The sequence below is a fragment of the Egretta garzetta genome, unplaced genomic scaffold, assembly GCF_000687185.1.
Source record: "Egretta garzetta isolate BGI_Z169 unplaced genomic scaffold, ASM68718v1 scaffold57, whole genome shotgun sequence".
Classification (NCBI taxonomy): domain Eukaryota; kingdom Metazoa; phylum Chordata; class Aves; order Pelecaniformes; family Ardeidae; genus Egretta; species Egretta garzetta.
In genome coordinates, this window is record NW_009260180.1 from 1,002,031 (window position 1) to 1,022,747 (window position 20,717).

Sequence of the window (20,717 nt, forward strand, 5' to 3'; positions counted from 1 at the left end):
GAAAAAACTGGTTTTTTTTCTTTTTTTTTTTTTTTTTTTTTTGCATTAATGCTGATTTCATATGGACCTTATTTTTATATTAGTAAAGAATGTAAAGCAAATTTTGCTTCCACTGAGCTCAGTAGAGAAGCTCCGAGCTATTTCTCTGTGTGTTGAGGATGCAAAATTAGGGACAGTTCGTGCTGGATAAAAAAGAGTTTGCATTTGAAGTTTAAAGTGTATCAAAACTCATTAGGTTAGCCTTTAAATAAATGTAAATGCCCAATAGTATTCAGGTCTTGCTTAACTAAGTTAAAGGTTGTCATGTTGCAGCTTATTGGTGAGCTCTGTTGCCTAATTTCTTTAGACTTTGTGAAGACAGGACTAAGGCTGAGATTTACTTGACCTTGGGGAAAATATTAATGAAATGGATGTAAAGCATTTACTTAGGAATAAATTTGGTATTCAGGAGTAAGGAGTTTTGAAACAACACTGCCTGTTCCTGTTGTTTTCTTACTTCTGTATAGTCAACAATTTATTGTCAGTTGTCATGTTAAATGTAAGTTTGCCTTATCAAGCCAACATTTAAGTTACCATGGGGAAAAATACTTACTTTCAATGTGACTTTCATAAAACCACCTAAAACTGTTAGCTCAGATCCTCTTGCTAGAGTGCAATCAGTGCAGAACTTGACACATATTCAAGAAACCCCCTATAGTAGAAAGGATACCTCCCTTTCTCCTGACTTTGGTTGAAGGCAGCCTCAAAAGTTTGCTTTCACCTCTGCTGGGAATTTAGGGGTGCAGTAGACTCAGCCTCAAAATCAGAGTCAGTGAAGAGCAGGTAAATAGAGGAGGAAAGCTGCCCAAAGGTGATGGATTTCGTAGGTGATGGGGTAAGGAAGGGTTTTCTGTACTGTCTCCATCCAGCATGGAGATATAAATCTGGTCTAAGTGAATGTAAACTTCAGTTGCTATGTACAGAGCAGAAGAATTAGAATTTGTATAAAAGCAAAGTTAGGCCTCTGCTGTGATTTTATTGGACATCAATTTATAATCTGAGCTGAGTGTTTTAGCTGAAACTAGGTTGAGTTATGAGTAGACAAAACCACATTTAAAATGGTCCTTTTTATGTGTGTATGGTTTGATATTTTTTCTGTGTCTTCTATTTGGAAAAAAAGTTTCATTAGATCAATTTCAGTTTTCCAAAATGTCTTTAATTGCCAAAAACTAAGCTGTTAAGATTTTAAGATGAAAACTTCTTTCTGGTGTGTGTGAAAAATGGGGTGGAATTGTCATGGAAGAATATAGATTTCTAGGATTTAATTACTGATAGGAACAAAACTTGTACCAGCAAGTGGATGATGAGCTGAAAATAGCTTAACTACAGAGCTGAAAGCAAATGTTGAATACTGCATGGTAACAGTAATTATAGATGGATCTTGGAAATGACGTACGCAATGCCAACTTCGTTTATTATTTCTCTACTTTTGTATAATTACTTTGTAAACGGAATGTCAAATCAGATGCTATAAAGTTATTACTTTAATGCAAAGGATAATGAGATTTTTTTGAAATGTAAACGGTTTGAGTATTTATTACTTCAGTGTTCAACGCAATGCATTACCTTAGGGCTTTTTACCAGCCCTGCCCTTATGTTAACAGGAAGGCCTAGGGAATCAGGTAAAAAACGGAAACGAAAAAAGTTAAAACCAACATAAAACCTACTGGAACTATTTGATATTCAGGTAGGAACTATATGCTGAACACCCTAATAGCACAAGTACTGGAAAACTTAATCAAATATCATCACTTCAACTTAATCACTGTTCAAAATCTTGACACTTGCTACCTCAAGGCTGCAAAGAGATTAGATTTGATTGGCTTTGATAATTCTACCTGCTGGTATTTTTCCTTTAAGCTCCACATCACCATCAGCATCTTACATTCTTGAGCTACTTCCTTTTCTTGCCTTTTTTGTTTCTTTTTTTTTTTTTTTTGGAGGGTGCTAATACTTCAGCTTCTGAAATCTCAAGTTCCATTGCCTCTGCTTTTGTTTCATTATTATTGATTTCTGAGGTCAAAGCATCACATAATAATGCATGAATGAATTACCAGGTTACAAATTCTTGTGTTCCCAGTCATTGGCTGTAAAACATTATGTACATACAGCAAGTACTATTCTATGCATGACCATCAACCCCATGTTTGGGCATGAACTGGGATTGGTTGTACATGCATCTGAGACAGTCTGGTGATCTGCCTACCTGACAAGGAAGATGCTTAGAAATACCATGTTTTTGTGTTGCAGGGCCCTGTGTTACTTACACCAGAAAATTAAGATCTTTTTTTCTTGTTGTCTGTTTAGTCTCAGTAGGATGATGACAATCAGTCATCAAAAATCATGAGGATTTTCAGCGTAGTGAAAAACTAACACCCTCTCAATGCAAAAATGACTGAAATCCTTTGGCCAGCATATTAGCAATGTCTGATGATGGCAATACACATTCCAAATTAAATATGGAATTTCCATTTTTTAATGACTTGAAATTATGTAAACTGCAGCACTTGCAATTGATTCTACTATTTGGAATGGGAATGATTTGGATTTTGCAGTGTATGTGCCTAACGCCTGGATGATGGTGAATTTAATTTCAAGCACCTATTTTTGCACATAAACTCCCAATGGCAGTTTTCATTTATACTGATGTATCGTTTCTAAAGAATGCTAAACTTGATATCCTGTTTCAGATTAACAGGTATTTATTGGGAGTAGTATGATAGAAGCAAAGATTTTCTAAAATTCGACTTTAAAAGTGAGCATGTAAACTCAATCAAAACAGCATTTAGAACTTCTTGTCCCAGGTTAGTGACTTCATGCAGAACAGTTTTCTTTTTTTTTTAAGTCATCTGCTTAGAGGATAGGACCTTTGATTCTAATCATAGAGTTATTGTATCTTTTTTCTCTCCTGCAGATGTAAGGTGAAAATAAGCTAGAAAAAAAACTTCTCTCTGGGACATGGATGTACATGGTTTGTTACATTCCTGAACCTACTATGTATGGTGCTTATTGACTGTATACTTTATTTGTTCTCCTATGTGAAAAAACTGGCTCAAAAGAACACTTAATGAGAACAAAGAGACAATGTACATTTGTTTAATGTGACATCAAAGCAAGTATTGTAGCACTCTGTGAAACAATAGGAAGCTTCCCTGTCCAAAAAAGAAAAAAGAGAAAGAAAGAAAAACAGAAAAGAAAAAAAGACAGTTGAATGAATGGAGGATACCAAAAGTACTCAAAAACATGACAAAAATCTAAGTGAATAGTGGATTTCTGTCAGAGCAGTCAACGGTGCTTTACGTCAAGAAATGTGCCTGCGTTCTTGATGAAGATGGATGGACACTGATGGACTTCAGGCACAAAAAAAAAAGGAATGTATGAAATGATCAAATGCCACGCAAACACTATAGAACAATACATCCTTGCTTGGTGGTGTTTTAAAAGTCTACACAAAAAAACCTTCTGGGGAGCCTTAAGTGGATTTTTTTTTTTTTTACACCATAAAGTGATTATTAAGTTTTCTTTTTACTCTTTGCCTAGCTTTTTATTATCTCTTGGACTACATTTGCCAATAACACATATAAAAGACTGGTATAACAATAAGCAGAACACAAAACATTATGGTATTTCTCCTAGTGGGATGCAAACTAATGAGATGTATTAAAATAAAAATGGTATACCTATGCATAATTTTCTAGACGTTTCTTGGTTTATGTTCCCCAACCTCCCCCGTAATTTAAAGCATTACATAAAAAGAAAAAAAAGAGAAAAAAAGAGATGTGCGTAAACAAATCATAGGATATCCATGCAAAAATCCTTTTTTTTTTTTTTTCCTTTGAGACTTATGCCAGTTGCCTACTAGTGATATTGTGTTAGCAATTGTCATTCTTATCAGTATACAGATACTTTTATTTCACATGTTGGAGCTGTGTGAAATGTACAAATTCTTGTATCTGCATTGTACAATGTCATGGTGGCATGGGAACTACCTTGCTGCAAATATTTGAACAAAACCTAAAATTCTTTATTTTTGGTAAAATGTTATGCTTTATGTGTATTCAACAGAAATATGTGTTTTTGTAAAGGTGAAGTTTGTATTTTTATCTAAAAATTAACAGTTTTATATACCTGAGAAAGCCTGCTATGTTTTCTTGAACCAAAAAAAAATAAGAAAAAAGAAAAAAAAAAGCATTTTGTGGTCATATTTTTGTAGTAGAATAGCCCAAATAACATCAAAATCTATTTTAACTATAGCAGGGCAGATAAAATACTCTGGCACCAGCTCCTGTCTTTTCAAAGTGCCAAAGGATTAAATGTTCAGTTCCCCATGGATTGCAGTGGGAGCCACATGGCCAAATCCTTCTGTACCGCTTTGGAAATTCAGGGCTGTGCCAGGTATGACATGGCTACTCACTTGGCCAAAATCACTGCCCCACCCCAGTAGTTTGGATTATGTACCCTTTGTTTTAGTTGGATTATCACACTGGATACGTAAAACGAGCTACTGGATTCTTTTATTTGTGAAACATCTACAAAGAGATGAAAGAGTTTTCTTAGTTTGGAATGGCAAAAAAGTTGCTCTTGAAGACAGCGTTTCCACTCAAATAAAAAAATCTCTTCCAATGTGAATGAACTGCAGAACCTTAAAACAACAAAAGAGAGAGAGATTTTTAACCTTCCATTTCTTTAAATATAGTTCAAACATTCCCCTCCTGTTCCTGTAGCTATGTCCAATTTCAACCAAACAAAGCAATGTTAGCTAACAGGCATTATTGGCTTCAGATGCTAATGCAGAGATAGAGTTAGTCACCGTTCTATTTTGTGATCATTTTCCCAGTGTATTTGTTGAGCACCAAAACTGGAAATACATTTAACTAAGATTGTCTGTGCTTGTTTTCCACTAAGTGTACTGTTCACAATGTTATGCACATGAATGTATGTGTCTGCGTTTAAAAAAGTGTATAAAATGTAATTTATATATTTATGTTTCAGTGGGATGCCAATAATGTTGCTCCGTTCCTTTTTTGTCTAAAAGATATCTAATGAAAAAAACCAACCATATATCCATTAAAATCATGTAGATGACAAGCATTATGTGACCCACTCAGACACTGTGCAGGTATGAAAGGATGTCAAAGTCACTTAAGTGGAATAATTTGCAAAACAGCTTTTTGAGAGTCCTGTGGTTGCACTGGCATAAGAAGGTTGCATTCAGGTCTGTGGGCCAGCTTCCCTGGAGTAACTCCATTGAGTAGGATGGAGCTCTGCTGATTTACATCACGAGTGAGTCTGGCCCTATATTAAAGTCTTGAAAAAAGAAAGCAAACTGAGAGGCATGCATTTTATTGGTGCCAGCAAATAAATGTATTATGCCAAATTCAGAAAACCAGGAGAGAATGAAGACTGAACGGAGTCTTTTCCAGTAGTTGTTTGTTTGAGACTTGTAGTCTCAAGTTAATTTTGTAACCAGGAATGAAACGCACATGAGTCTTTGTTCTCAAGCACAGTGTTTACACGGCATGCAGCAGAAAACACAAAAATCTCAGGGCTATATTCTCAGCTAGTATAAATTGGCAAATATTTTTGACTTCAGCCGCCCCTAAGCTAATTTACATCAGATGAGGATCCAGTCCACGGTTTTTAAAATACGAGGAGTAGTGTCATGACGTAGGTGTCATTTGCCATGGTCCAGCTGAGGTACTACCCACCAGCCTTCCCAACATCACAGGCTATGGTATTAGTCCTCCTTCTTCAAGGTGGCAGATACAACCAGAAGGAACAGTAACATTAAAGGTTGTGACACGGGAGACATTAATTCAAAGTTAAGTTGGACATTTCAAGGGCCATATCCTCAGCTGGTGTAAATCACCATCACTCCATTGCCTGCAATGGAGCCGTACCAGCTTACACCACTTGAGGGGCTGGTCCCTCATTCTTGCTCATCCCTTTCACTACTCGGTCCTGCAGGGATCTCAGATTGTCGTGTACTGTTAATGTAATCCTGTGTTCTCTAATACTTAAGCACAATAAGTGAATATAAGAATGAGTGTCAGACTTAACTTTGAATGTCCAAGCTCTGAAATGGTTTGTTTCACCATTGTGGCTGTAAATTAAACAGTTCTCTGTGCATTTGTGAATGCCGTGTCCTATCTTCTTCCGCTGTCTACTGGAGGTGGACTCCATCTGGACTTCTAGAGCGCAACATTTGGAGTGTTACAGGGAGGGGTGTGAGCAGTTGGAGCCGCAAGATGCTTGACTGACATCTCTGTTATTTGTGGGGCGGGGGGCTAGTAGGGGACTTAATGAAGGAGTTGAAGGTGATAGCTGCAAGTCATGTTTCCAACACCTTGTTGTTTTTGTCCTTGCACATCCTAGGCAGAGATTTGGGGGTAAAACGTTTTTCTGTTTTATATTCTGCAGTCACTTCCTCTGTCCAGAGATTCAGAAGTTGTTGGTCTGATTTCATCCTTTTCGAGGTCTTTTCTGGTTGGGAAGTGTATGTGTAATGGACTGCCTGAAATGAATCTCAGTGTTGCAATATGGTGCATGGTCGCTGATTTTCTAGTCAATTCATTACGTTTAATTCTGTGCTTCGTCTTTCCAGAGCTGCCCTTCAGCTGGTTGTATTGAGTGAAGTCAAGGATTACATGCCAGTTTGCTTTCCTTTTCTCCTGCCCTCCCTCCTGCTTGGCATCTGCTTTGTTAGGCAGAGCACAGTGACTACAGGCAGTTGCTCCTCTCCAGCCGTGGAGGTTCCTAGGCAGCTCCAGCACTTCTGTGTCTTTGAGCTTAGGCTTTTTACTCTGCTTGGAACAGCATCTCACGGGTCTCCTCCCTCCAATGGGCTTCAGCATTCCAGCTATGAGGTTCTTTTGGCTGTCCTCTTCAGGTCCATGCTGCCTTTTTGTGCTCTACTTCCCAGCTATTCTCTGCCTGACTTTCACATCCCTCTGTCTCTCAAAAATGATTTTCCCTTCCTAGGATCTGTCTCATCATATATCTCGTCTCTCTCCTCCTGCCTGACAGAACAGCCTTTGATCTGTTTATCTCCAAATCAATTGCTTTATCTAGGCATGTGCCCCCAGATCCTGTCTCCCAGGCCTACAGGCCCGTAACCGACCCCCACATGAAAGACAAGTGCTGTTGTATAGACGCATGTTTGTGGGGAGAAAAAGATTCATCTTTGCATTTGGAAAAACAGTCATTACCGAAGGCTCCCTGCTAAAGCTCTGTCCAATTCCAGCAACAGTGTAACTCTGGAATATTGAAGCTATTCCAGACACCTGACAGTTCAATTAAAATCAGTGGCCCCATTTATACTTTAATTTGAAACTATACCCAAAAGCAAAGATGAAGTTTTGAAACTACCTCAGATTTGCATGCTCATTTTTTACCATAATTTGAAGGAAATAATTTTGTAGGCCCCTTCCATAGCTTTGAAAATCTTAACCTGAATATCACCCTGACCCTCCCTTGGGCTGGGAATCGTTGTTGCTTTAAAACAGAAACAGTGTGGAGGTTTTCAGTGGAGTAATTTTCTTGCTGTTTCTAATACACAGCTTCTAGTACTGGCAGATCTCAGAAACAGAGTCAAGTAAAAATTGTTTAAATCCATAAGAACCCCACTTAAGTTTGCTTTAATTTCAGGTAACAGAGCAAAGCCTATCAATGTTGCATTCCTCAAAAATCAGCCTATGTTTTGTATTTATTATTTCATTTAATTACTGTGTGTTCTCCCACATTTTAATAGCAAGGTATTATTCCATGTCTGAGCTTTTCTGTGCCATTCTTTGCTGTAGCATCTCTGCGGCACAGCCTTGAACTGGTTTGTACTCATATCTCCTCTGAAATAAAGAACTATTGTTATCCCATTTTAGGCGAGTCCGAGGCATGGAGAAATGACTGTGCAAGGTCACACAGCAAGGCTATGGCAGAACCAGGGATAGGACTCAGATCTGAGTGCTCATCCAGTGCCCTAAATCACACGACCATCTTCCCTTTCCAAGAATGAATCCTTGCACCCTTAGAGCTAAATACTGAAAAGATTGAGGGTAAGTCGTTTTGCCTAATTATTGTGCATTGGATACATGATCAAAAACCACTGCCATATCGTCAGAGAATAGTGGCTGGTGAAAATCCAGCTTTCTGCCCATGCAATTATGCAGCCTTTTATGCTATCATGAGCTAGTAATTTCCTGCATCTCTAAGGAGCCAACCTTTCGTGACTTATAGTGAAAATCACGCACATAGAACAAATCGAGACTCAGATTTTATGGGAATTTACAAAAAATCAGTAGACAATTTTCATTGTACTTCCCTTCAGTTCAGTGTCATTCATTCCTTTTATGGTGTGGGTAACATTTCCTAAGGGAACTGTTTTTATCATGGGCCCAATCCTGAATTTTTTTCCCAGGCCCTAGCGTGGAAAAGCACTTTAAGAGGTGCCTGTGTTTGCCCTTCTTCAAACCAGTGCCTAAGCGTGCTTGTAACTCTGGACAAATATCCCATTGACCTCAGGCAAATGGAGCAGAGTTGATGCTTTATTAATCTTTTCGAGTATCAGGGTGTGCCTTCCTGACACAGGGTCCCAGTTGTGGGATGGGGGTCTTTGTGCTCTTAGAGTGTTGCATGTTGTAAGCAACCCCAAAGATGAAGTAACAAGACTAGAATATACAACTAGAAAAACAGCTGGGAGGATTCCCCCTCTCTTCTGCTCTCATGGAGGTTGCCATTTTGAAATACGTATTTGTTCTTTTTGGGGAAAGTACTTCCCTGGCGTGGGTAGATTCAGGACTGCATTTACTAATGCCAGTAATCCCACTTCAGATTATGTTTTTGGGTACCTCAGAGAATAGAATTTGAGAATTCACAGTCATATCCATAACAGACAAATTTAAGATAGAAAAAAAGATGAGAGTGAATTTCGTGTGAAATATGGCAATCTGTAGTTCAGGGGAAAAAAGGAATTAGAAAATAAAAAGAACCAGCTCAAAAGGTTGCTCATTCATTTTTCATCTGTGGAATGTTACTTGTCCCTTTAGTCATTGTGATTATTTGCTGCATCAGGCTAAATTGTGTGCTGAAGTAGCTCAGAATCACTACAACATGTAAAAAATTATGGCTGGTCCTTGTTGAACTGCTACCTATTATCGTGGCATATGACACTGAGGTGGGGCCTGCAATCACGGTTGTAAATCAAAGAACAAGCCATAGGTTGGGTGCTGTTTTCCTTAGATACTGTCTCTAAGTTTGTTTTCCGTGTGCTAGTCTCGAGTGATGTTTGGTGAGCTTTTCAGTTGGGTGTAAAGTCAAGAATACGCAGTTCCCAACCTGAAACTAAGGAAATGCTGACTCTTAGTCTTGTTCATAATTGATAGATGAAATTCTGGCCACATCCTGGAGATAGAATTTCTGCCACTGAAAGTTTCAGTGTCACATTCTTCCAGTGTTACTTCTTCCCCTAGAAGGGAATCCAGTCACTGTATTTGACTCATTAGCTGGCCATCAAACCTGGCTTGGTTTGAGTTTTTAGCATCTAAAAATTTCTGTTTGGACTGATACTTGTGCATGACAAATGTTTTTGAGGATCTTAGATAAAAATACAGAAAGAAACGCTGACTAGTCTGCTTCAACAGAAAAGAAATCCACGTATGAAGTAGTCCCTCAAAGAGGTAAATACGGACCCAAGTTTGTAACAAGTGTTGCACACTCCTCTTCCCAAGGTCAGACCTGGTGTTTTGGCCATTATGTGCTATCTGTGATCTTGCATAATGAAGGCAACTGGTTTTACTGTCCATCTTGAAGCTGAGAGTAGCTGTTAAGATCAGGGATGCAAAAACCAGAAGTACCCAGGATGTGGTTGAGCCCATAGCGCTTGAAATCCCCTGGGGATTTTGAAAACATCTTGATTTTTGCAAGCAATCACAAATAAGTAGAAGAAAAACATTTTAAACACTTCTGAAAATCCCACCCTGGTTTATTTGGCAGGTGAAAAAAGAATCCAGGAAATACACTACATATAACGATCATTCAGTGACGAAGTAGGTGTTCACAGAAAATGCTCATGCTTAAATCTTTCAGCAGTTAGTGATCATCTTTACAGACCATAATACTTGAATACTTCACTTATCGATACATCAGGGCTTGGATGAACTTTGAGACGTATGAAAATGGGACACTCCTTAGGCCAATGGTAGCTCTGTCTTCTAGTAACTGATCAACCAGTTACATAATTGGCCAGATCACCAGCTTGCACACATAGATACAACGCCATTGACTTCACTGGAAATGACAGTTACCTGAGAATTGACCCGAAACTCTTGCCACGAAGCAGATAATGGTTTCATATTTTGCTGTTTAGTGTTGTTGTAAAAATAGACTCATTTCCCGGAGCAGTTAAAGCAAGAAAATCTGGAAAAGCAATTTCCCACAGAGACTCATCCACAGTGGAATTTGCCGAGGTCCCCGGATGTGAGCATGTGCTGTTAGAAAACGTAAAACAGCAACTTTGTTTAGGGAAGCCTCTGACCTGTCAAAAATGCAAAGCATTTGTTACCAGACTTTTCCTTGGCAATTAGCGGGTAGAATTACTCATAGAAATTGTTTTGCTTGCTCACAAGGGGAGAAGCAAGACATAAATTCAAGATATCCCCTGTTTGACAACAAGAAAGAAGACTCTGTTCGCAGAGGGCCTGTGGGTGAAGTGCTGAACAGCCCCAGCGCCCTTTGGGGATGAACTCAAACTCAGTGAAGTATCAAGAGCCCTCCAGAGTTGCTGGACATCCCTGGCTGTGATTTTTTTCAGCAGTCTAGGGGATTTGGGCATCCAATTTTAACTAATTTTTGCAAGACTTTCACTAAACCTTGGTTGGCTTCAAAAGCCTTCTGTCTGTGTTCTATAACGAGGCTACTTTTGACCCAGGGATTTCTCCGTAAGCGTTGCCTTCCTTTCCTAGGCAGCGGCACCCAAACCCCTCCAGGTTTGCTTTCTGCTCTTCGGTGTAGGTATTTCCTAGCAGGGGCTTTTCCCAAAGTGCCTGTTGCATGTCCTGTTCAGCGCCTGACATTTCAGATGGGGAGTCCCCCTTATTCCAGCCATGCTTTACTTTTTCCTTTGCACTTTGGTTTTACATGTCTTTTCTATATGAAGGTGGTGCTGGTTTAAGCTGAAGACCAGGGAAGTTTCAAGAGGCCAGATTTTCTGCTATGGGCCCTGTTCTGCTGGTGCCTGCTGTGTGGGGCCAGAGAAGGAGGGAGAGATGGTGCAGCACTTCAGGGAAGCCAAGATATGCCTCCTCGTGCTCCAGCGGTCCTGCCTGAAGACGCATTCTCCCTGGCTGCCATCAAGCAGTTTCTCCCTTTCCCCCTTGCCTTGAGGGCTGATGTTTCCCTGATGCCTACATGTCCCTCATGCAAGAGGGGGTCTCATGCTGCATGATGTGGCTGAGGAGACCTGATATCTACTTGGCAGCAAGATTCCCATGTAGACTGAGTGCTCTGTGCTCATACACCTGGGACTGAAAACCCTTCTTGGTCCAAACTCACCCACAGTAAAATAAGCTGCTCAGAGGTCTCCTTGGACCCAGGAAGCTACTCAAATACATCTTCAGGATCTGAATTCTTCCTTGCCTGCAATGGGTTTCCACAGCAAGAGTGAGAGAAGCAACTTATCGCAGATAGAGTGGTTTCTTTAACAGGCCGCGTATGAGTCCTACAGGTTAATACTCAGCTGGTGTACTTTACTGATTGCCACAAATGCTGCTTTCAAACAAATAGTCACTATTTATTCAGGGATATCTGCTTCTTTTACATGTGCTTCAGAAGAGCTTGCTTAGCAGCTTGTATCCATTTGTTGTGAAGAGCGTGCTGACCGATCCCAAATGGTTAGGCTTTGTCTGCATATCTAATGGGGGTTTGGGGACCTTGCAGCAGGGGTTGGCAAGTGCAAATGTTTCCTATTAGTGCCCTGCATTCCCTTAAGCTGGGGTTCAGCAAGAGAGTCAGTGCAAACCTGAACTTGAGGTGAGTGAGATGTTTCTTTGAAGTTACTCATGCTTAAAGTTAGGCGTGATCTGAGTTGGCGGAGGCCCTGAAGAGCCTACTGTGCTAACACGGTGTAAGCTTAGTCTTCCTCTTACACATTGCCTGGAGTGATGCTCATTTCAGAAGCTCTGCAGCCTTTCAGTAAACTATTCCATAGTATTGAGGGAAAGCTTTAACTGCTCAGTGGCTTTCTGCCAGCAAGCTCAGCTCCACTAGAAAGCCCATAGCAATGTCTGCCCTCTCTGGGCCTCTAAGGTCTCTTCCTTCCTTATTTTCTTCAGCGTGTTTCTTTTCTAAGGCAAGTGAAAAAAAATCTTAAAATGCTACCTTAAAAAGGTGGGAAATTAAGCAGATCATATCATCTTGATTCCTTTATCTCGCTTAATTAAGGAGAAGTTTGCCAATAGTGATCTGGTATTTCCTAAAACAAGCATACATGAAGAACCTTTGAGCAACTTCAAAAGAATTTTCAGGCTAGATCAGGAAAAGATAAAACCAGAAGTGGAAATTTCTAATACACTTTATAGCTCATTACTTACAGGAAGTACATTGTTGCATAGGATACTAATGAATTCTGCAGGATGAGGTTTCCAAAAGAGAAAAAAATAGGGCACCTTCAGTATCTTAGAGGAAAGGTCTCAGGGCTTTTGCGGTTATGATAGATAGGCAATGGGTGTGTATGGTCGTGTCACCTGGAAAGCTTCCACTTCTGGGAAAAGGCTTTTTAAAGTTTCAAGTGTGTACACTGTTGAATTTCTGTAGCAACTTCCTGGTCTGGCTGCGAGAAGTGATAAAGGGAATGGTAAAAGTCTATCTTGTTTTCAGTTGTCCTGTTCTGCGCCCTAGGAGGCAGAAATACCGCATTGCATATATCTAGCTGCAGGGAGGACAGCAGGAACACCTCTGAACGATGAAGGATGAACTTGGTAAAGTTGGTGCTGATATTCTCAAGCAGGCAGTGAGACCAGCACATCGCAGATAGAGTGGTTTCTTTAACAGGCCGCGTATGAGTCCTACAGGTTAATACTCAGCTGGTGTACTTTACTGATTGCCACAAATGCTGCTTTCAAACAAATAGTCACTATTTATTCAGGGATATCTGCTTCTTTTACATGTGCTTCAGAAGAGCTTGCTTAGCAGCTTGTATCCATTTGTTGTGAAGAGCGTGCTGACCGATCCCAAATGGTTAGGCTTTGTCTGCATATCTAATGGGGGTTTGGGGACCTTGCAGCAGGGGTTGGCAAGTGCAAATGTTTCCTATTAGTGCCCTGCATTCCCTTAAGCTGGGGTTCAGCAAGAGAGTCAGTGCAAACCTGAACTTGAGGTGAGTGAGATGTTTCTTTGAAGTTACTCATGCTTAAAGTTAGGCGTGATCTGAGTTGGCTTGCTAAGCGGAGGCCCTGAAGAGCCTACTGTGCTAACACGGTGTAAGCTTAGTCTTCCTCTTACACATTGCCTGGAGTGATGCTCATTTCAGAAGCTCTGCAGCCTTTCAGTAAACTATTCCATAGTATTGAGGGAAAGCTTTAACTGCTCAGTGGCTTTCTGCCAGCAAGCTCAGCTCCACTAGAAAGCCCATAGCAATGTCTGCCCTCTCTGGGCCTCTAAGGTCTCTTCCTTCCTTATTTTCTTCAGCGTGTTTCTTTTCTAAGGCAAGTGAAAAAAAATCTTAAAATGCTACCTTAAAAAGGTGGGAAATTAAGCAGATCATATCATCTTGATTCCTTTATCTCGCTTAATTAAGGAGAAGTTTGCCAATAGTGATCTGGTATTTCCTAAAACAAGCATACATGAAGAACCTTTGAGCAACTTCAAAAGAATTTTCAGGCTAGATCAGGAAAAGATAAAACCAGAAGTGGAAATTTCTAATACACTTTATAGCTCATTACTTACAGGAAGTACATTGTTGCATAGGATACTAATGAATTCTGCAGGATGAGGTTTCCAAAAGAGAAAAAAATAGGGCACCTTCAGTATCTTAGAGGAAAGGTCTCAGGGCTTTTGCGGTTATGATAGATAGGCAATGGGTGTGTATGGTCGTGTCACCTGGAAAGCTTCCACTTCTGGGAAAAGGCTTTTTAAAGTTTCAAGTGTGTACACTGTTGAATTTCTGTAGCAACTTCCTGGTCTGGCTGCGAGAAGTGATAAAGGGAATGGTAAAAGTCTATCTTGTTTTCAGTTGTCCTGTTCTGCGCCCTAGGAGGCAGAAATACCGCATTGCATATATCTAGCTGCAGGGAGGACAGCAGGAACACCTCTGAACGATGAAGGATGAACTTGGTAAAGTTGGTGCTGATATTCTCAAGCAGGCAGTGAGACCAGCACAGTGAGAATAGCAAAGTGGATACTCAGGTTTACCAGTGACACTTGTCTGGAAAATCAGTATTTGACAGACTCTTAATTAACTCAACTGAAGAAGTAATCCTAAAATCCTCGTTTTGGACAAGGGCCTGAATCCCAGGCTACTGGATTTACTGTTAGTGAGTTGATGGCCTCAGAAGTGGTGTGAAACAGGAATATTTCATATTTGTGAAGCACCCAGAGATCCTAGGGATGACAAGCAACAGTTTTCTGCTATTTAAAAGGTTTCCTGGTGTAAGCAGGCCCCTTGACAGTGACTAGAGAGTTGAGGGGTTGTGCCCCAGGCTCAGCTCAAGGTTTCACATCCAGATGTGCTGTCCCCAAGTTAACAGCGGCCGGCGTTGGGTGCACCCCTGTCACGTGCAGGGTGTTGCACGCATGCGAGTTACCTTGCTGGGTTTCACTCAGATTGTAAGGATAGCTTTACCGTACGTTTGAACATCATTTAGGTGGCAAGGCATTTCCATCAGGACGGAAGCACGTGGTTGGTGAAGCTTGAGCATTTTTTTCTTCAATACAGGCAAGATATTTAAATATCGGGTTAGTCGTACTTTGTCTCTTTAGGCACTCAGATACTTCTAAACTTGTGGTCACTGGGAGGCTGTCTTACTGAGAGGTGTTTGCCCTTGTGGAAGTTTCTACTCGTGCTTGAAAGTGAGATTTGGACTCCTAAGTCACAAAGATGCTTTTGCAAATGTTGTATCCGTCTGTCTGTTTCTCTATAAATCAACCTGCTTGGCCTGCACTGAATGTTTAAATAATAAACAGCTGAAGGACAGTCTGATTGCTTCTTTCTGAGTGTTTCCCTTATGGAGCGCTTGGGGTCTCATGGCATCTGCTCTGACCTTAAGGAACTCCTTTCTGGAGGCCTTCTTGCGATGCTAACAAACCCCACATTTTAACTAGCTGTTAAATAAGCCAGTGAGTGGTAACTATTCAGGACAGGGATTAGAAGCGTATTCTTACTGGGATACAAGATGGCTCTGTCCATGTTCTGGCCAGGGATGAAGGGCTGGAAAACTCTGTGGTGGAAGAGACTGTTAATGTGATTTTCCACAACTTTCCTTGCAGCTGCATTTTTGAGGGGAGAGAGAGAGAGAGATGGCTAGGCTTGCAGTAACATGTTGTGCCGTCATAAATGCTACAGCCACCATCTGTTTCCAGCCCACGACTTGAAAGAAAACTGAGCAGTAATCTCATAATTCACACGAGCATTTTACACTTGTGAACCCTTCCCAACCTTTGTCTAATAATGAGGGGAGTGCATGGTGCTAAGGTTTGTATTTTTCCTGCACGTATTAGTGTTTATTTGTATGTCTCTCTCTGTTTTGTTGTGTTAATTTTTTTTCCACGGGCCCATAAACAAATTTTCTCTGGGAGGAAAATCAGACCGGTTTTATGGTCAAAAAGAAACATAATAAAGGCGAAATCCCAATTCCATTGACCTTGCTGGCAGAATTCTCCAGGAGGAGGTGCATTTACATTCCTCACTGTGTCTGTTTTGGTTACTTGTTGATTAAAAGAAAGAAAGGCACTAGAAAGTGAAGAGGCAGGTTGCTGAACTGCCCTTTCCCTGCAGAAACAGAGCTGCTAGAATAGCTGGACATGCGCATTTTAAACCCGCACCATCAGATAGGATGGTAATGGTAGGTTGGATTTTAATGAAAACAAATTCTTCTGCTAATCTTCCCTTCGGGCTGGCCCTCTGTGGGATTAAGGATACCACCTGCTGTGCCAAAGACATGCTCAGGTTCGAGGCTGCTGGTGGGTGGGAAGAACACAAACATCTGAGAGTGACTCTGGTGAGGGATCGCAGTCTGTCCTCTTGCAGTGCCCTCAGGGAAGCCAAAGAGTTGAGATCCTTTAGTTGATGGAAATACTGCTCCCCTCCAGCCTGCAAAGCAAGGCTAGCATCATTAAGGATTTCTTTCTAACTGTTCCGCAAACCCAAGGGCTGCTGTTTCTCTGGGCCTCCTCTCGTCTTTGGACCCAATTTGCACGCCTCCTCCTAGCACAGCCGAACTGGCTGAACGAACTCCTGCTCTCCTCTGGCCTTAGAAACAATGACTTTCATCATCTCGATCAGACTGCAGAGCAGCTTATGGATGAAAGGGCTTCTCATTTCGTGTATCCCACTGCTGCTAGCACTATAAATCCTTGATGGACTGAGTTTATAGCAAACTGCTGCTGTGAGCAAGTGACATTTATTTTGTGTTGTCATATGTATGGTCAAACTGTCCAAGAAGTTGCCAAACAAAGAACTGAGCTGCTAATGGGCAACCAATTCAATCTCTTCTCATTTTATTTAAAAATAATAAATAACTATCAATCAAAGGAACTTATTTTGACATGTCCTACCTGTTGGGTGATCCTCGGTATCTCCAAGACGTGCACAGAAGTGGAGGAAAGCTGCCAGCTGTTGCCAGGTTCGGCAGACAGGATGTGAAGTTCCACCAAGAAAAGGTTTGTGGGCTCACTAGGGTTGGGGACAGCTTAAGAGATGCTCCCTTTTTTAGCACTACTTGCTGTTCTGAACATGTTTGTTCAGGTAGCAAGGGTGCCCAGAGGCCACATCCAGCTGCCTTGACCTGTGCCTGAATCAATGGCAACGCTTCATTGACCTGTGTACGGCAGCAGTCCTCCTTCTGTCTTGCAGTTTGATCAAAGATGGGTTGGTGGTGGATCTCTGGGATCTAGAAGGCTGGCTTGTGTCTATTTTGGTGCCTTGTGATGGTGGATGAGCTAAAAGGGAGATAGTAGAAACTCTTCAAGCTGATGGCGTCTGAATTGTATGTAATTTCTGTATAATTTTCTTACAGAGTGGACAAGCCTGGAAAGTTACTTTATTTTTATTTTTTACCCAGGCTAATTATTTATAGCTGGGGGTGTTGGGAGCTCTTGTATTAAACAGCCCTTCCCTGCTTACTCCTCTCGTCCTGCCCCATTCAATCCCTACTGCCTCCCACCCCCTTGCCTGCAGTTTACAGCCACATCTGAAGTGTCCGCCCTGCACATGGGCTGGTAGGAGCCTTTTCCCCGCTGGCCCACACGTTGTGGCTTTGGTGTCCGTGGAGTTATCAGCATCTTTCCCGAAGCTTGTTTTTACGTGAGAGGGAGGGAGAGAGGGGGCACGGGAAGGGCAATGGCAGGGAGGGCCTCTGGCATGAAATTCCCAGGAACGGGATTTGCACATTTTATGACTGTTCAGATGGAAATGCAAGGGAGCTGAATTATTACTCCTTAATCCTGCTTTCTCACTTTCCTCCCAGCGGCCTCCTCCCCTCGAGCTTAGGTAATACAGAAGCTTATAAACAAATCCCACCGCATGAAAAATAGCAAAGGGGGGGGAAAAAAAGGACCTGGGTTAGGGCTGTGATGGATAGACAGGTGGAAGGCAGGCACCAGAAGGGAGGATGAATGGTAAAAGCCTTTGATGGAAACACTAAAGAGCTATTGAAAATCCAAGGGGTGGGGGGAGGGAGGAGAAAGAATAGCAGGAGGAGGGAAAGCAAGAGAGCCGTGCCCCCTTCCCCCCCCTCCACCCTCTTTCTCAGGATGTTGAAAGTATTTGTCCTTCGTTACAAAATGATTGAACTGCCGCCAGGCCAGGCCACCCTTCCAGCCATTGCACTGGGAAACTGGCACTTCTGAAAGCCTTGTTGCCTCTCAAATTTTATAGCTTTCCCTTTTTTGTGGGAGTTTTTGTGTTGTGCTACTTGCAGGATTGTTTTCAGATTTGCCGCGTATCAAAGAGACTATATTTTGTTGCTCTGACAAACACAGAATCCAGGTAATGAAAGGAAGAATTAAAAAATAAAGGCCCATTTTTTATCGGAATACCCAGCTGTCTGCCTTTTATTGAGTCAGAATTTCATGCATTTGGTATTCACGATGTTGCATTAATATTCCTTTGGTTTATCTCTAGTGCTTTTTGAAGGAGGAATTTCATCCTGTAAATAAAGCTTCTACTTCACTGATGTCTGTGTGTGTGCAAAAGCCGTGCCTGTTCTTCGCAGGGTAGTGAGCATGATCCTGTTATATCATAATTAAAACGGTTTTGCACCAGACAAATGCAGACAACAGTGGGGAGAGATAATCTTTCCCCTTTTCAGAATGGTTCCTGAAGTTCTGCAATGTCTTTGTCCTGCAGCATCAATAGATGGGAAGAACTATTGAAGATCTGCATTTGAGATTGTTATTGCTGCCAGGGGCTGTATTTCTGTCATGTATTTGTATCTCCATGTGTATCTATAAGCCTGATGCTTGGGAAGGACTGGAGCTGTGTGCATTCTCAAGAATTAGGTCTGGGTGTCTGTAGGTGCATCCTCCGCCCAGGCACAGGGGAGGACCCAGGGCCACGGGGTCTGCCCGATGCCAGCCTTGTGCCACCACTGTCAGAGGGGCCGTTGAGCTTGGGGTGCCCAGGCCACACGGTGGGGCGAGCAGGGTGCTGGCTGTCCCCCGGGCAGGTACCTGCTTAGCTGGGCTCTGCGTGCTGGGCGGGCGCACGTCTTCCCTCCCCATCAGCTGCATGGCCCGCAATACAGCCCCAAGGGCGCTCCTCCAGTAACAGCACAGTCAGCTGCCCTCCAAGATTAGATCCTGGGATTAGGTCTCTGACGGGCTGGCCGTGCCATATAATTAAAATAGGCCTAGGAGAGCAGAGAGGCAATCTGCAACCTGTATGTAGCTGGGTGTCGGGGGGGGCTGGTGCTTCCTCAAACCCACTGCAGCCGAAAGCAAATGTCTCCACTAAAGTACCTTTGCAATAGCACTTTCCACCTAAACGTCTCCAGTGCCTGGTTACATTCATTAATGTTTGCAGTGCTCGCTGGGAGAGGTAACGCTGCCTTGATCCCCACCTCTGAAAGAAGAGAAAGGGTAAGTGGTTTGCTCAAGGTTAGACGGGCAGTGGCTGGAGATGGAGCTTCAGTCTCCTGCCTTCAAAGGAATTCGCTGCAGTGACCAAAGCAAACAGCCCCTGCTGTTACAAAGCCGGACCGTGGCGTCTCGTTCGCGCTTTGTATCTGAGATGCTGCGTCTGGGAAGGTATCGCTGTCCTCGCGAACTAACTTTTAGTTCTTGAGCGTGGGTGAACGCTTGTCATTGTGCCAGGATGACACAAAGTCTAGAAATTATGCTGGCAATTCGGGTCATGGTATAATGGGGGAAAAAATGCTGCCTCAGAAGTGTCCCCGTCTGGTGTCACTGCTAGCGATTATTTAAGTTGCAGGACATGGCTGTGGCAAAGATCGGGTTGTAACTGATATGAATCATGCCTTGAAATAACACTTTCCTTCTTACATTGTGAAAATTGCAGAGGGATGGGAAGTGAGGGAAAATGGGATTTCCCTGGAGGTTAAAGATTTTCCTTTAATCAGCTTTCATAATGTTAATTAACCGTTTGGAACAATGGCTCAGTCCCAGGATCCGCCCGCTCTTGCATAACTGTCTCACAATACCGTTTTCACTTTCATGTTTATTTGCCAGCATGATTCCAAACGAGAGCTGAGCAGGAGCTACTTGGGTTTTGGGAAAGCTCAGCTCCCTCTCCTACCTTTCCTAGCGAGAGAAGACCCCAACTCTGCCCTCCTGAGGAAGAGCAGCCCAGAGGGATCACAGCACTTGGTCATCGTTACCCCATCTGCAAATGGGGCTGATAAAAACTCACTGGTATTTTGAGACTGGCACGTATGAGTATGTACCCACCCATGTGGAGAAATGGGTGTGTTTATAGAGATGGGTACCTGGATAGGTGTATTCCAGGTAGGTATGATATGTTACAGTGCCTCTCAGTCCCTGAAGTTTTCACTCTTCCTGTGGTGCGGTTCCTATGTGCCCATGGGAGCCATCGTTTCTGGTCCTTTGCGCAATGGGTTTATTACAGCTGAGGTTTGTATCAACACACACGGAGAGCTCTGGGGAAGAGAAAATTTGGGGAATGGTTCAGAGGCAGGGGATGACCCTGATCTCTCCAGGGACTGCACCCCCATGGGAGGGGGAACTGCCCGTTTTTCCACAGCCCAGGGGGTCCTCGTGGTGCCAGACTGGGACATCTCTCCCAGCGGTCCGAGATGTGTCTGCACGTCCCAGAGCCGGCCAAGTGATGTGCTCAGAGCAACCACAGCTGCAGGCGTGCACGCAGAGCCGCAGCCTGGCCACCCTACTTCTTCAAGTTGGAAAAGGCTCTTTTCAAAAATAAGGTATTACAGCTTAGAAATGTCAGACGCTATCAGAAAAAAAAAAAAAAAAAAAAAAACATTTATTTTAATTTT

General features: G+C 42.3%; 1 protein-coding gene across 1 annotated transcript in view; it reads left to right on the forward strand.

The window, feature by feature from the left end:
- PDGFA (platelet derived growth factor subunit A) overlaps window positions 1-1,699 on the forward strand; it is a 20,753-nt gene extending 19,054 nt beyond the window's left edge. Inside the window, exon 6 of the mRNA XM_035897228.1 lies at window positions 1,644-1,699. Coding sequence (XP_035753121.1) covers window positions 1,644-1,699 — 56 coding nt within the window. The remainder of the gene's footprint in view (window positions 1-1,643) is intronic.
- The last annotated feature ends 19,018 nt before the right edge of the window (window positions 1,700-20,717 follow it).